At 43.2% G+C, this 12,282-nt stretch overlaps 1 protein-coding gene across 2 annotated transcripts in view; it reads right to left on the reverse strand.

Moving 5' to 3' along the window:
• The window catches only part of Asah2 (N-acylsphingosine amidohydrolase 2), a 120,155-nt gene that overhangs the window by 59,293 nt on the left and 48,580 nt on the right, over positions 1–12,282 (reverse strand). For both annotated transcript variants that reach the window (XM_042262647.2, XM_076562209.1), the window contains exons 6-8: positions 5,773–5,949; positions 4,059–4,186; positions 2,613–2,690 (exon numbers count right to left, since the gene is read on the reverse strand). In XM_042262647.2, the coding sequence (XP_042118581.2) occupies positions 2,613–2,690; positions 4,059–4,186; positions 5,773–5,949 (383 nt within the window). The remainder of the gene's footprint in view (positions 1–2,612; positions 2,691–4,058; positions 4,187–5,772; positions 5,950–12,282) is intronic.

Below are 12,282 nucleotides of genomic sequence, written 5' to 3' on the forward strand. Positions count from 1 at the left end.
CAAACATACTCTCTGTGTCTGGAGGAAAATCACTTAGTGCTTTTGCTTGGTGGTGGGGACGGGGAACAGAAATATTACATGGATCAGCCAGAGCTATGGAGGCTGACAGTTACGGAATTTTGTGTGGCTTGGGGGACCAGTTTGACTCATACAACTTTGTTTTCATGCTCAGGTCCCCACTCCTCCTAACTCTTCAACAGTCCCTGACCTCAGATTAAAATGCTTTAATGATTTTCCATTCCCTTGGTCTTAACCCCAAATTTCTCCTGGTTTTGTTGCTCTTTTATTTTGGTTTTGTTTTTCGTTTGACTTTTAGAGACAAGGTCTCAATATGTAGACCAGGCTGAAACTTTGGACTGCTTCCTGAGTGCTGGGATGAGATGTATGCATTACCACCCTGGCCAAGATAAAAAAAAATCTTTACGTTGTATCTAATCTGTGACTCTGTCTCACACACCCTGTCCCTTTGTCCTCTGGTCTCTGGACATCAAGATAGCCTATCAGTTGTTCCAATGGGACAGCACGCACCTCTCCATGCACACTAAATATCCCTCGTGTCCTCCATCTTGCCAGTTAACAGTCTTCAGTTTTCAGTTCTGTTGATACTTCCCCAGGGAAATGTTCTCCGAGCTTTCTGACAGGGTCAAATTCCTTTAAGAAAGCCCCATACTGATTCCTTTCTAAACATGGAAGCCAGTTATAATTTAATTACATAATTACTAGCATTTTAGCCCAATCATTTTATGTGCATTTTATGCTACTTAAAGGCCTTCTGTTCCCATCAGTGGGCTGCAGGTCCTGTGGGAGGAGTGACTATGTCTATGATCACGTCTTTGATCATTTTTAATGTACTCAAAGGACAGCTATCACTATGGGGCAGGAACAGTTACATCAAGAAGAGCGTATGGTGGCATGGAAACAATGGTCAGGTACTGCAGGATGTCAAGGATAGCAGATGGAGAAGCTTTGCTAAGATCTTGACAGTTGACCCTGGACTTCCGGATCTGCAATAGAGTGATGTATAAAGCAGCACAGAACATCTTGGCCCCAAAGCCAGCTGTTTTAGTTGCCTGGTGCCATTGCTGAATGATTTAGAACTAGGAAGAGAAAGTTGAAAATTACTTCAATCATTCAGCCAAGCGCTGAACAGAAAGAGTAAAGGCAAGGCCCCCTGCCCACCAATTGTGGGTTACTCTGTAAAAGTAATTAGAGGTGCATGTTCTTGTGCCCATCCTCTCCTAAACAGTTCATACCAACATGCTCTTCAACTAGAGTTTGAAGCTCACTTCCCTTGACACCCTGTCCTGGACACACATATTAACCCAACTCACTGTTCTTCAAGTCTCCCTGAGAAATCCTTGACTCCTTCCTAGTTCAGTTCAAGAAATGCTCTTGAGATAATTCAGTGCCATATTCCACAAAGTCTTGCAGCATTAATGAACACAATTCATTAATTCATTCATCATTCCTTAATGAACACAACAGTTCTGATCCTTCTTCTTTATCTTATGGTCATTCGTCTATTCTACTTCTGTTGAGTCTATTGAAGGACTCATGCTCAGCCCTTAGTATGTTTGAGAGAAAACAGTCACATAATGGATCTCTAAAGTCACATAGATAAGAATATGACAGCCCAGAGGTAACCCAAGACATTTGACTATAGCACAAGCATTCCCAGAAACTTTCTGAGGGCATTTTTATAAGTTCAAAGGTCAAGGTGTATAGACCAATGCTAGACTACCTACTCAATTACCAAATCAGTTCAATCGCAGTGAGCAGAATGGCACATGAAGACAAATGCCTTCTCGTTAAAGAAAACTAGGTGTGCTTTCCTGCATGATGGCCCTATCACAAAATTGTGTCAAAATCTGGGCTAAGCTGCAATTTTGCCTCTTCTCCAGCCTTGGGTGATGTCATCTCAGCTTCAATCCCTAGTGGGCATTGTCCTTCATTAAACTTCATTTTTTTAGGAAAATATATCACAGAAGTTTACAGTTTAGGTCTTGATAAAGTGATAAACAATAACATTTTACTATCTTGCTAGCCATGATAGCACACACCAGCACTTAGTAGGCTAAGGCAAGAAGATGGCTAGTTCATGGCCAACCTGGGCTACACAGCAAGTTCAAGCCAACCTGAGCTATATAATAAGATCCTGTCTCAAAACCTTAAAGGCTAGGGGTGCGGCATAAGACCCCAGGCTCCATCTCTAGCACCATGAAAACCAAAACAAAACAACTTTACTGGTCTTTCTATCATGAGGCAAATGCACACATGCTGAGATTCCCACTAAAATCCCTCACCCAAGTCATCCTTCTATTCATTAATTCACAAGTGATGTGCTCAGCCCTTAGAGGCTAAGAACCATGTCCAAGGTCTCATGGCTGAATTCAGTTGTGCCTGATGTCAAGGCTGAACTTCTAACCACACAACTAATTCTCAGTACTTGATGCCACTCATCCAGTCTCTTTTTGTTCTCTCTGTAATTATGAAAAGACACTAATATAGGGGAAGAGAGGGAGGGAGGGAGGGAGGGAGGGAGGGAGGGAGGGAGGGAGGGAGGGAGGGAGGGAGGAAGGGAGGGAGGAAGGGAGGGAAAGAGGATGGATTACCTGATAAGGCCCAAGTCTTCTCCATTCAAATCCACCATTTTCAAGACTACCATTTCTCTGTCTGTGTTTGAAGAATACCTGTCAGCAAAACAAAGACACTTGGTCAGTTTATGTTAGAGACTGACTGACAGTATCTGTCAATAGAATACCGACAATAGAAGCAGACACAAAAACTGACAAAATAGGAGTGGGTTGAGATGGCTCTGTGGATAAAGGCGCTAGCCAGGCAAGCCTGAAGACCTGAGTTTGATCTTCAGAACTCATAAAGGGGAAAGGAGAGACCCAGCTCCCAGAAGTTGTGCTCTGGCTGCCACATATGTGCTGTGGCATGAGTGCTCTCAACACACATATGCACATGTGTGCATGTACACACACACACACACACACGCATGCACGCACGCACGCACACATGCACGCACATACACACATAATACTAAATAAATAAAATTGAATGCCTCTTAATGAACTCCACAGTGAAGAGCAGCCCTGCACTGCAGCCAATACCTCATTCCTCAGCTAAATAAGTAGTTTACAATTATGATCAGTGGGAGGGGCACTAGATCAACTAACTGAAGATAAAATACATTTTCATACCATATGCATGATGCTGTATAACATGGGTGTGTTTCTTACAAACAGGATTTGCGTTTGAAATGTCCACTAATACCAACTTTTAATAGACTCTCTCCAGAAGGACACAGAGATTGCAAACCAAGGTCAGTCAAGACCTGAAACTTCAGAATTCTCCACCTTTTCAAGGGAAGTCAGATTATAACTTCTAAAAATAAGTAGCTTTGGAAACTACACACATGTAAGCTGTGAAGCAGTCGAGTTAGAAGTAAGATGTCACTGTACGCTGCCACAGTATCCATGTATGTCCTCGTCATTCATAAGCCTGGTTCATCACTCTAAAAAACACAGAGCCCTCATGTCCAGTGGCTGTTCCATTTAGTTGTGATTGTGTTATATCTGGCTCTTTCCCCAAATTCTCTCTCATCCTTCCTTGCTCAGCTCAGGTAGACTAAGATGATGCTTCTGAACAACACATAATAAAATAAAATAGAATAAACCCTGCTCATCAAATGATGTGCTTTGCATGTTGAAGTCTCCATTTTATAGGCAGAGAAACTGAGACCCAAGAAACTGAGGTGAGAAGTCTTGCAAGGCTACACAGTAGAAAATAATAGCTCTGCAGGACCCACCATCGTTCAAGTCTCCACAGGGTTTCCCACAGACAACTGTGTGCGGAGATGGTGAAAAGAATTGATGTCTGTCTCTACATTCACTTCTTGTTTCTTCTTGCCTGAGACAAACATGTTAAAGTTGTTTTCTTTAATACTCTCCTGGGATCCCACTACACCCCACGACTTAACAACTCTGACCTTAGATTTGGTTACTGTTCAGTGAAGAAGATAGAGCCACACTATCTTGATAATTCCTACTCACCTCGCTCTCTCTGATGCTGGGTTCTGGAGGTAAGAAGAGGGGCTTCGGTTGATCTGCACACCACCAACATCTCCTTTGTTGATAAAGATTTTGCCTGGTTTAAGATTTGTGTGTGCTATCTCAATGCTCTGAAAGTTCAAAAAATAAACAAATAAAAAATTGCAAGCTTATGCATCTTTGTGGAGATGATACAAACAGAAGGCCTCGCTGACACAACCTCGATTGTTTCTAATGTGCCCCCACTATAGGTGGACTAGAGAATCACAGGGCCAGTATCATTCTGGAGGTAAGCAGAAGTGGCCTTTGATGTTGAAATAAGGGATGTGCTATGGTAAGGATGATTGGTACTTAAAAACCATACCCCATGGAAGGTTCATCTCTTGGGCTCTGTGGACTGCTGGGTTCATGAAAAATTTTACATTTTAGAGCCAAAATGGAAGACTTGATGCCTACCAATCTGGAACAAAATGTATTATCATTCAGGAACTTTCCCCTCAACCTCATTGTCGTCTTTGTTTTCAGTCATTTTTAACTGGGAGCCACAGTGAAGTAGACATTTTTATTACCACTTAGTATATATTGACTCACACATACTAAAGCAAAAGTTCACAAAACAAACCATACTCCCACTAAGGTGTATAGTATGTATTTCCCAATCTACTTCACTGGGTTCTTTTATAATTAGTCTTCCTTATAAACCATGACATTTATTTCATAACTCTTTAACACATTGCTAAATACAGAATAAAAATATCGTAAAGAAAAGCCTGCCTTCGTCAGCTGAGACTCTGCATGCGGGCTTAGTTTTGTAGGGAAAAAAAAGTAAAGAAGGACTAAATCCAAAAGGCAGAAAAAAAAAAGAAAGAAAGAAAGAAAGAAAGAAAGAAAGAAAGAAAGAAAGAAAGAAAGAAAGAAAGAAAGAAAGAAAGAAAAACACCGACAAGAATCTCATGCAAGAAATGATGATAAGCTAGAAGACAGCCAGAGAGAAGTAAAGAGCCAAAGCCATGAATGGGAGAGGAATTGGGAGGAGGGACTGATGAAGGATGGGACGAAGCAAAGAGGGGGGAAAAAAATCAGGTCATGGACCAGTGAGTGCTAATCGGTGGCTGAAAAGCCACACCTAAAGGCTTAAGAAATTAACTGCTAAAGGATGTTTCTTTGGATCAATAGGATGCCCAATGGCCTTCAGATAACCATACCTTATTGTTGTTGTTGTTAATTCTGTGTACTAACACAACTCATGAAACTTACTATGCTGTTTAACTTACAGAAAAGTAATGCATTTGCAACTAATCCCAGGAGGTGAAGATCTGCAGCAGGTTCTCTAGCCAACAAGGGACACCTAGATGGCAAAGCCTCAACAAACTTAGCCTGTGGCCTTCCTGCATATTGGCCCCCATCCTACAGCACCTCCTTTCCCTTCCTATAAAAACCCTGCCACAGTCGAGTACTTAAGGTGTTCTTTCTCCTTTCAGTGGAAGGAGACTGTAGCATCCTCCTCTCCACCTATCTACCATTTCCTGAGTATTGGTTTCTGACCTGTAAAGACACAGATTGGCTTCTGGTAACATCGGGAAAGAAGAAGAAAGGTAGGTACCAAAACTGAACTCAGACCTCAGTCCTCCAGCGAATTCCTCTGTGTCACACTAAACCAGTCCTGGAGCGTCCCTGAGAATGGTAAACCGCAGCTACCAGGGCACTCTCCACCTACCTTCACGATGCCAGACACCAGGTACTGAAAGGTTCGGTTGCTGAACCCTTCGCTGGCTAGTATAAAGAGTGTGTACTGGAAAAATCCCGCTGGAGCTGAGTGTGTGTGAGTGCCACTCAGAATGACGTTGTCTCTTCGATACAGGGAGCCATATTTACTCTGTAGTCTCTTCAGGACCTTGAAGGGAAGCAAAACATAGAACTAAAAAGAATCCTATGGCATCTCAGCAGGAAAGAGGGTTCTGAAGAGCTCAAGCACTGGTCTGGCCCGCCCACTTCCCATTCTGATGGCCCCTCCCTCCAAGCTGCTCACAGTAACAAGTGCAATGATGCCAGCAGATGCTAACATTTTGTAGGGCCTTGCTATGTGCTAGCATAGCATTGGCTAGATATTTCATGTACATTATATTATTTAAAATATCCATTACAACCCCCAAAGTAGTTATTACTAACCTCATTTTTCAACTGAGAATACTGATATACAAAAATTAATTTTCCCTGCTTATCTAAAGAGTAGCAGAGACCAAATTCCAGGTCCAAGTCTCTCTAACCAGAACTCTTATCTATTCCTCTTTCAAAATCTGATATTTCTCACAGACAAATACAGTAAGTTTGAACCTCGAAGGTGTTTTATTATTATAATGAAAGAGAAATACAAAATAACTATGTACTGTTAGACCACATAGTGAGGAACTCTATTCAGGAAAACATTGCAGGGTAAGAAAAATGGTGAACAGCAGTAGAGAAAGTTCTTCCTAAAGAGAGCCTCTGTTGGGCAGGTGTTTAGAGGAAAGAAAAGAAGCTGCTTATGCTACCTCCAGGAAAAGCATCCCAGACACAGGGAACAGACTCTGCAAAGGCCTCAGCCTCACTTTGCAAGATGAAGAATCCTCTTCTCTCTGACACAGACAGTTGCACTTGTTGGTCTACAGGAAACCACCTGCTGTGTGGGAGGTCACTCCAGGAATCTGGTGGAGGACCGGCATAGGAAGGAACCATCCTGTCAGCACTAGCGTGCTAGGCACATGAGTGAGTAGCCCTGCCATTCGGGGCTTTTAAACACACAGAAACTCACCACAATCATACCAGATCAGTTCTTCTTTGAGCCACTAGGTTTTTTAATTTCATTGTTCAGCGCTAGCTAAAAGAACTTAGTAAATGTTCATTACATTAGTCAGTCAGTGAAACACACACACACACACACACACACACACACACACACACACACACACGCACGCACACGAACACAGACATCAAGAAAATTTTTCTTTATTAAAATAAAGGGAAAAAACAGTAATGTTGCTGAGTAGCTAATCATGATTCCATTTAATCAGCTCCAATCTGACATTTGCTGTAACTGTAGCTTCTCTGTGGCATTAAAATGATACCACAAAAGTGTCAGTCACTGCTGGGTTGCCTCATCCAGCCTTAATAGAAGATGAGATGCTTAGACTTGCTGCTGATACACATGGAAGGCCTGAACTTTTCTGAAGGAAAGGGAGGAGGAATGAATGGGTAGAAATTGTGGGGGAGGGGGGGAGGGGAGAGGAAGGAGGGAGCGGAAACTGTGATTGGGCTGGGGGAAATATCATTAATTGTTTAAGTAGTAATAAAAATTTTTGAAGAAAGAGAATAATAAATTTTTAGAAGTATTAATCACAAAGCAAGCATCAGCAGTGCCTCTCATGAGCCAGTGCAACCCAGTTTTAGCACACCACTGGTCCAACAGGGTAAGAGTTTACGTGCTATGATGTATTTACCATGCAGACATATCCATTTCTTCCTCTTCTTCCTTAACTGAAGAGTTCTACCAGTCTGCCTTGCCAATTTTGTGGTCATTAAAGCAAAACAGAAGACCATGTGAAGTATTTTGCCTCGTTAACCTATCCACGCCCCCCCAAAGTTACTATGTGTGGTGGCTGTTCTTAATGTCAACTTGCCACAAATTAGAATTGCCTGAATAGGGGCTGGAGAGATGGCACAGTGGTTAAGAGCACTTGCTACCCTTGCAGAGGAGCCGGGTTCAGTTCCCAGCATCTACATGGCTGCTCATAACTGTCTGTAACTCCAGTTCCAGGAGAGCTTATGCCCTCTTCTGGTCTCTGTAACTGTACACATATGGCACACATATGTATATACAGGCAAAGACTCATTCATGTGAAATAAAATAAATAAATCTAAAGAAGAAGAAGAGGAAGAGGGGGAGGAGGAGGAGAAGGAGGAGGAGGAGGAGGAGAAGAAGAAGAAGGAAGAAGAAGAAGAAGAAGAAGAAGAAGAAGAAGAAGAAGAAGAAGAAGAAGAAGAAGAAGAAGAAGAAGAAGAAGAAGAAGAAGAAGAAGAAAATACGTGAGGGAGCCTCAATTGAAGTATTGTCTTAACTGCCTTAATTTATCTGGGAAGACCTACACCAAATGTGAGCAGAGCCTTTGGATAGCAGCCCAGACAAAGAAATTTTTTTTCACTGTTTCCTTGAATTGCTTAGTGAATTTACCCTGTTGCTGCTGCTACAGATTCCTGCTGGTGTTAGAACCAGTGTTCCCAGGCTTCCGTCATTGACTGAGGACCAGTGGCTCTTCCAGAACCCTACAGGACTTCAGTGGCAGATTGTAACTGCAGAGACACCCAGAAACTACCAAATCTCAGCCTCTCTAGTCTGAGACAGCTCCTGTGGGACTGACTACACCCACTGCTGAGGCTCCCTGCCCCGGGGACCCAGTGATCACCAGATTCTCAGCCTCTCGACTGGGAGACAGCTGTTGTTACTGTTTCAAAGAAAGGTGATTTAGTAAAATGCATTTTAAAAAACTATTGTTTATCCTATCAGTTCTGTTCCTCTAGAGAAGCCCAACTAATGTGCTGAGTTCACATAAGCAGCACTGGGAGAGAGAGAACGATGACAAGTTAGAACTAGCATCCCTCTGACCAAGCAGCCCTCGGCTCCAATCCAGTGAGTCTCTGTGTCTCTTCTGCTTGACTTGAACTCTAGTCCCGAGGCCTCATCCCTCACACACACACACACACACTCCCCTAGTGACCACCACACTCATTGAGAAGAAAACACTATCAGAAGGGAAGATGATCAATGACTGACCACCGTAGAACTCAATTAAAGCCGAAGGCTAATGTTCTCACAGGTCTCCACTAGGACAAGAAAGTGGGAGAAGACCAAGAGTGAAAGTCAAGGTTAAAGCTCCCCACTCCATTCATTTCATCCCTAATAAACTCTAGCTTAGAATTTTTAGAATTAAACACATTTCTTAAGGAAGATAGGAATTGTGAATCTTGGATTTTTAGAACAAGGAACAGCTCACAGCTATCTTAAACCACAGTCTCTGATAGAGATTTAAAGGAAAAGAAATTAAATCCTGACATGCCAGCCACGCCTGCAAATAACTGCTACAGACAACCGTGTTCCACTTTCAAGAAAGGAAGGCTGTGTTTGCCCAGAACAAAGGAGTTACAGTCCTGTCTGGTTTTTTTGGCTCTTCGTCCCGCCTTTCTCATCCACTCTGCTGCTAACGCTCTTGGGAGCACGATCAAAAGAGGGAGAAAGGCATTCTGTTTTCCTGCCCCGCCTTACAGATTGTCCCTATCTCCATTCCATGCTGGAAATGTCATCAGTCTTAGAGCTGAGAAGGAGACCTGACCTAAAACCCCACATTGAAAATATGCTTAATGCATGTACTTAGCTGTTTTTATTTTCCTTCTACCTTTCCTTGGACTGACTTATAAAAACTAAGTGGGTTGGTATAAAGGCCTTTCCCCCTGAGCCTCAGATTGCAGGAGGAGGAAAAATAGAAAGAGGTAGTTAAATCAAGGCCACTATTGACCTAAGAGCATGTAGAATCCCAGCCATCACCTCTCTGTACTCCTCTCTCCATCTCCAGCATCTGCCTTTAGCTCAGGACACTGCCATTGTCAATCATAGGCATCTTTGACTCCTCAGAAAAGCAGTGTGGTGCAGTGGTAATGAGCATGGCCTGTGGCACGGGATGCCTGAGTTTGGATCCTATCTCTGACAATTCCTCGGCACATCACCATGGATAAGTTACTTTATCTTTTGCAACTTGGTTTCTCTGTCTTTCTCATTCCATGGTAATAACACCTCCTTCAGAGAGTTGGAGGGTTGCTCATACCTATGGATTATTCTGAACAGTACCTGACTCACCATGAGTACTAGGCTGTGTTATTCTGTTTATTCCCACATGGCTCGGTATTTATCTTCACATTCCACCACCTTGTAGTCTCACGGTCATCCCACTGGATTAAGACCAGTTTCGTGTGATACAGAAATTACCAGGAAGAGGTTGACAACCCCTCCCAAAGCCCTAACTTTCCTTTCAGCCATCTAACACCTTCTAAAACTCCCTAACATGAAATGTTTTCTGTTTACAGGAGAAGGCCAGTTCAGGCACCCTCTCCACTGTTGCTGGCCTTCCCCTGCATTCAGATCAATGACTACCCTGACTACCATCATAGAACCTTCATCAGTAACTGATGGAAGCAGACGCAGAGACCCACATCCAAGCACCAGGCCGAGCCACAGGAGTCCATTCGAAGAGAAAGAAGAGGGATTATAGGAGCAATGGGGGCGGGGGGGGGGGGGGGTGTCAAAATCATGACAGGGAAACCCACAGAGACAGATGACCTGAACTTGTGGGAACACACAGACACTCGACCAGATAAACAGCTGGAAAGTCTGCATGGAACCAAACCAAGACCTCTGCATGTGGTAATATATATTGTGTACCCTAATATAATTTGCCTGAGGATCAGAGAACAGAACAAGCCACTAGATTAAACATAGATGCCAGGCAGTGGTGGCACACACCTTTAATCCTAGCATTCCGGAGGCTCTGTGAGTTCAAAGTCACCCTGGGCTACATGAGATTGACTCAATCTAGGAGAGAAACAGAGCCAGGCAGCGGTGGCACACACCTTTAATGCCAGTACTTGGGAATCACATGCCTTTAATCCCAGCACTTGGGAATCACATGCCTTTAATCCCAGCAACTGAGATCTCATGTTTTTGCTTGGGAAGCACACATGCCATTAATCTCAGCACTAAGAAGGAAGTGATGGCTGGGTGGAGAAAGGTATATAAGGCATGAGCAGACAGGAACTGAAGCATTTTCAGGTTGATGTGTCCTAGAGGATGTGGCAGTGGCTTGTTCCTTTGTCTCTCTGATCTTTCAGCATTTACCTCAATATCTGGCTCCAGGTTTGTTTGTTTGTTTGTTTTTTACTGAAAGACCTATTAGAATTCATGTGACATCTGCATGTGGATGACAGTTTTGTAGCCTGGTCTGTTTGTGGGACCAGGATCTATCCTTGGTTCATGAACTGGCTTTTTGAAGCCCATTAGATATGGCGGGATGCCTTTCTCAGCCTTGATGTGTGTCCGGGAGCTTGGTCTTGTCTCAACTGAGCCTGAGCATGCCAGGCCTTTTTGACTCTCCATGGGAGGCCTTACCCTTTCTGAGTAGTGGATGGGGAGTGAGTTGGGGGAGGTGAGGGGAGCGGGAGGAGGAGAGAGAGGGGAACTGTGGTTGGTAAGTAAAATGAGTAAACAATTTATGTTTGACATACTCAGTATAACTATTATTTTCCTACTCTCACCAATTGAGCCTCCATGTTAAAGAATCTACTAATCTGTGACTTCCACCCTGTTCCACTTTATTCCATCCAAGAGAAGCATCATTGTCTAATTAAATATCCTGTGTGAAACTGTGTTGACATTACTCCACCCAAACATTTTCTAAGATTCCACATTACCCAAGTAATTAAACTCACTTTAGCATCCCAGGTTCTCTATAGTTAAGATTGATGCACCATCTAGGTACATACATGACTCCATATTTTCTATGGATTTCTTCTGTTCCCTCCAAAAGACATCTATACCCTCCTTTGCAACTCTTGGTTTCTTCTGTCCCTTACATTTGGTCTCTCTCTACTCTAGTTCATCTTCTATTGCTGTGGTGAAATACCATGACCAAAAGCAACTTGTGAAGGAAATGGTTTATTTTTGCTTAAAGTTGCACTCTATTATGAAGGGAAGGTAGAGGAAAAACTCAAGGCAGAAACCTGCAGGCAGGAACAGAAGCAGTGGACGTGGAGGAACACTGCTTACTGACCTTGCTTCCCCCTCCCCTACGGCTTTCTTGGCCTGCTTTCTTATATAACCCGGGACCATCTGCCTAGGGATGGTGCTGCCCACAGTGGGCTGTCCCCCACCTGCATCAATCATTAATCTAGAAAACGCTCCCACAAACTTGAGGATCAATCAGATGGAGACAATTTCTCGATTCAGGGCCCCTCTTTCCAGGAAACCCAAGCTTGTGTCCAACTGACAAAAATTTAAACAGCACATTTCCTCTGCACTTAATTCCACACACTCAAGTATTATTTCTAAGATGAAAATGCTTTCCTGATTCTCACTTTCTGTATCTCCTTGTCTCCTTGTGATAGTATTGAGAGACTGCACGTCCATAAATTCTTTTGTATTCCTTCC

This window comes from Peromyscus maniculatus, chromosome 1 (assembly GCF_049852395.1).
Source record: "Peromyscus maniculatus bairdii isolate BWxNUB_F1_BW_parent chromosome 1, HU_Pman_BW_mat_3.1, whole genome shotgun sequence".
NCBI lineage: Eukaryota > Metazoa > Chordata > Mammalia > Rodentia > Cricetidae > Peromyscus > Peromyscus maniculatus.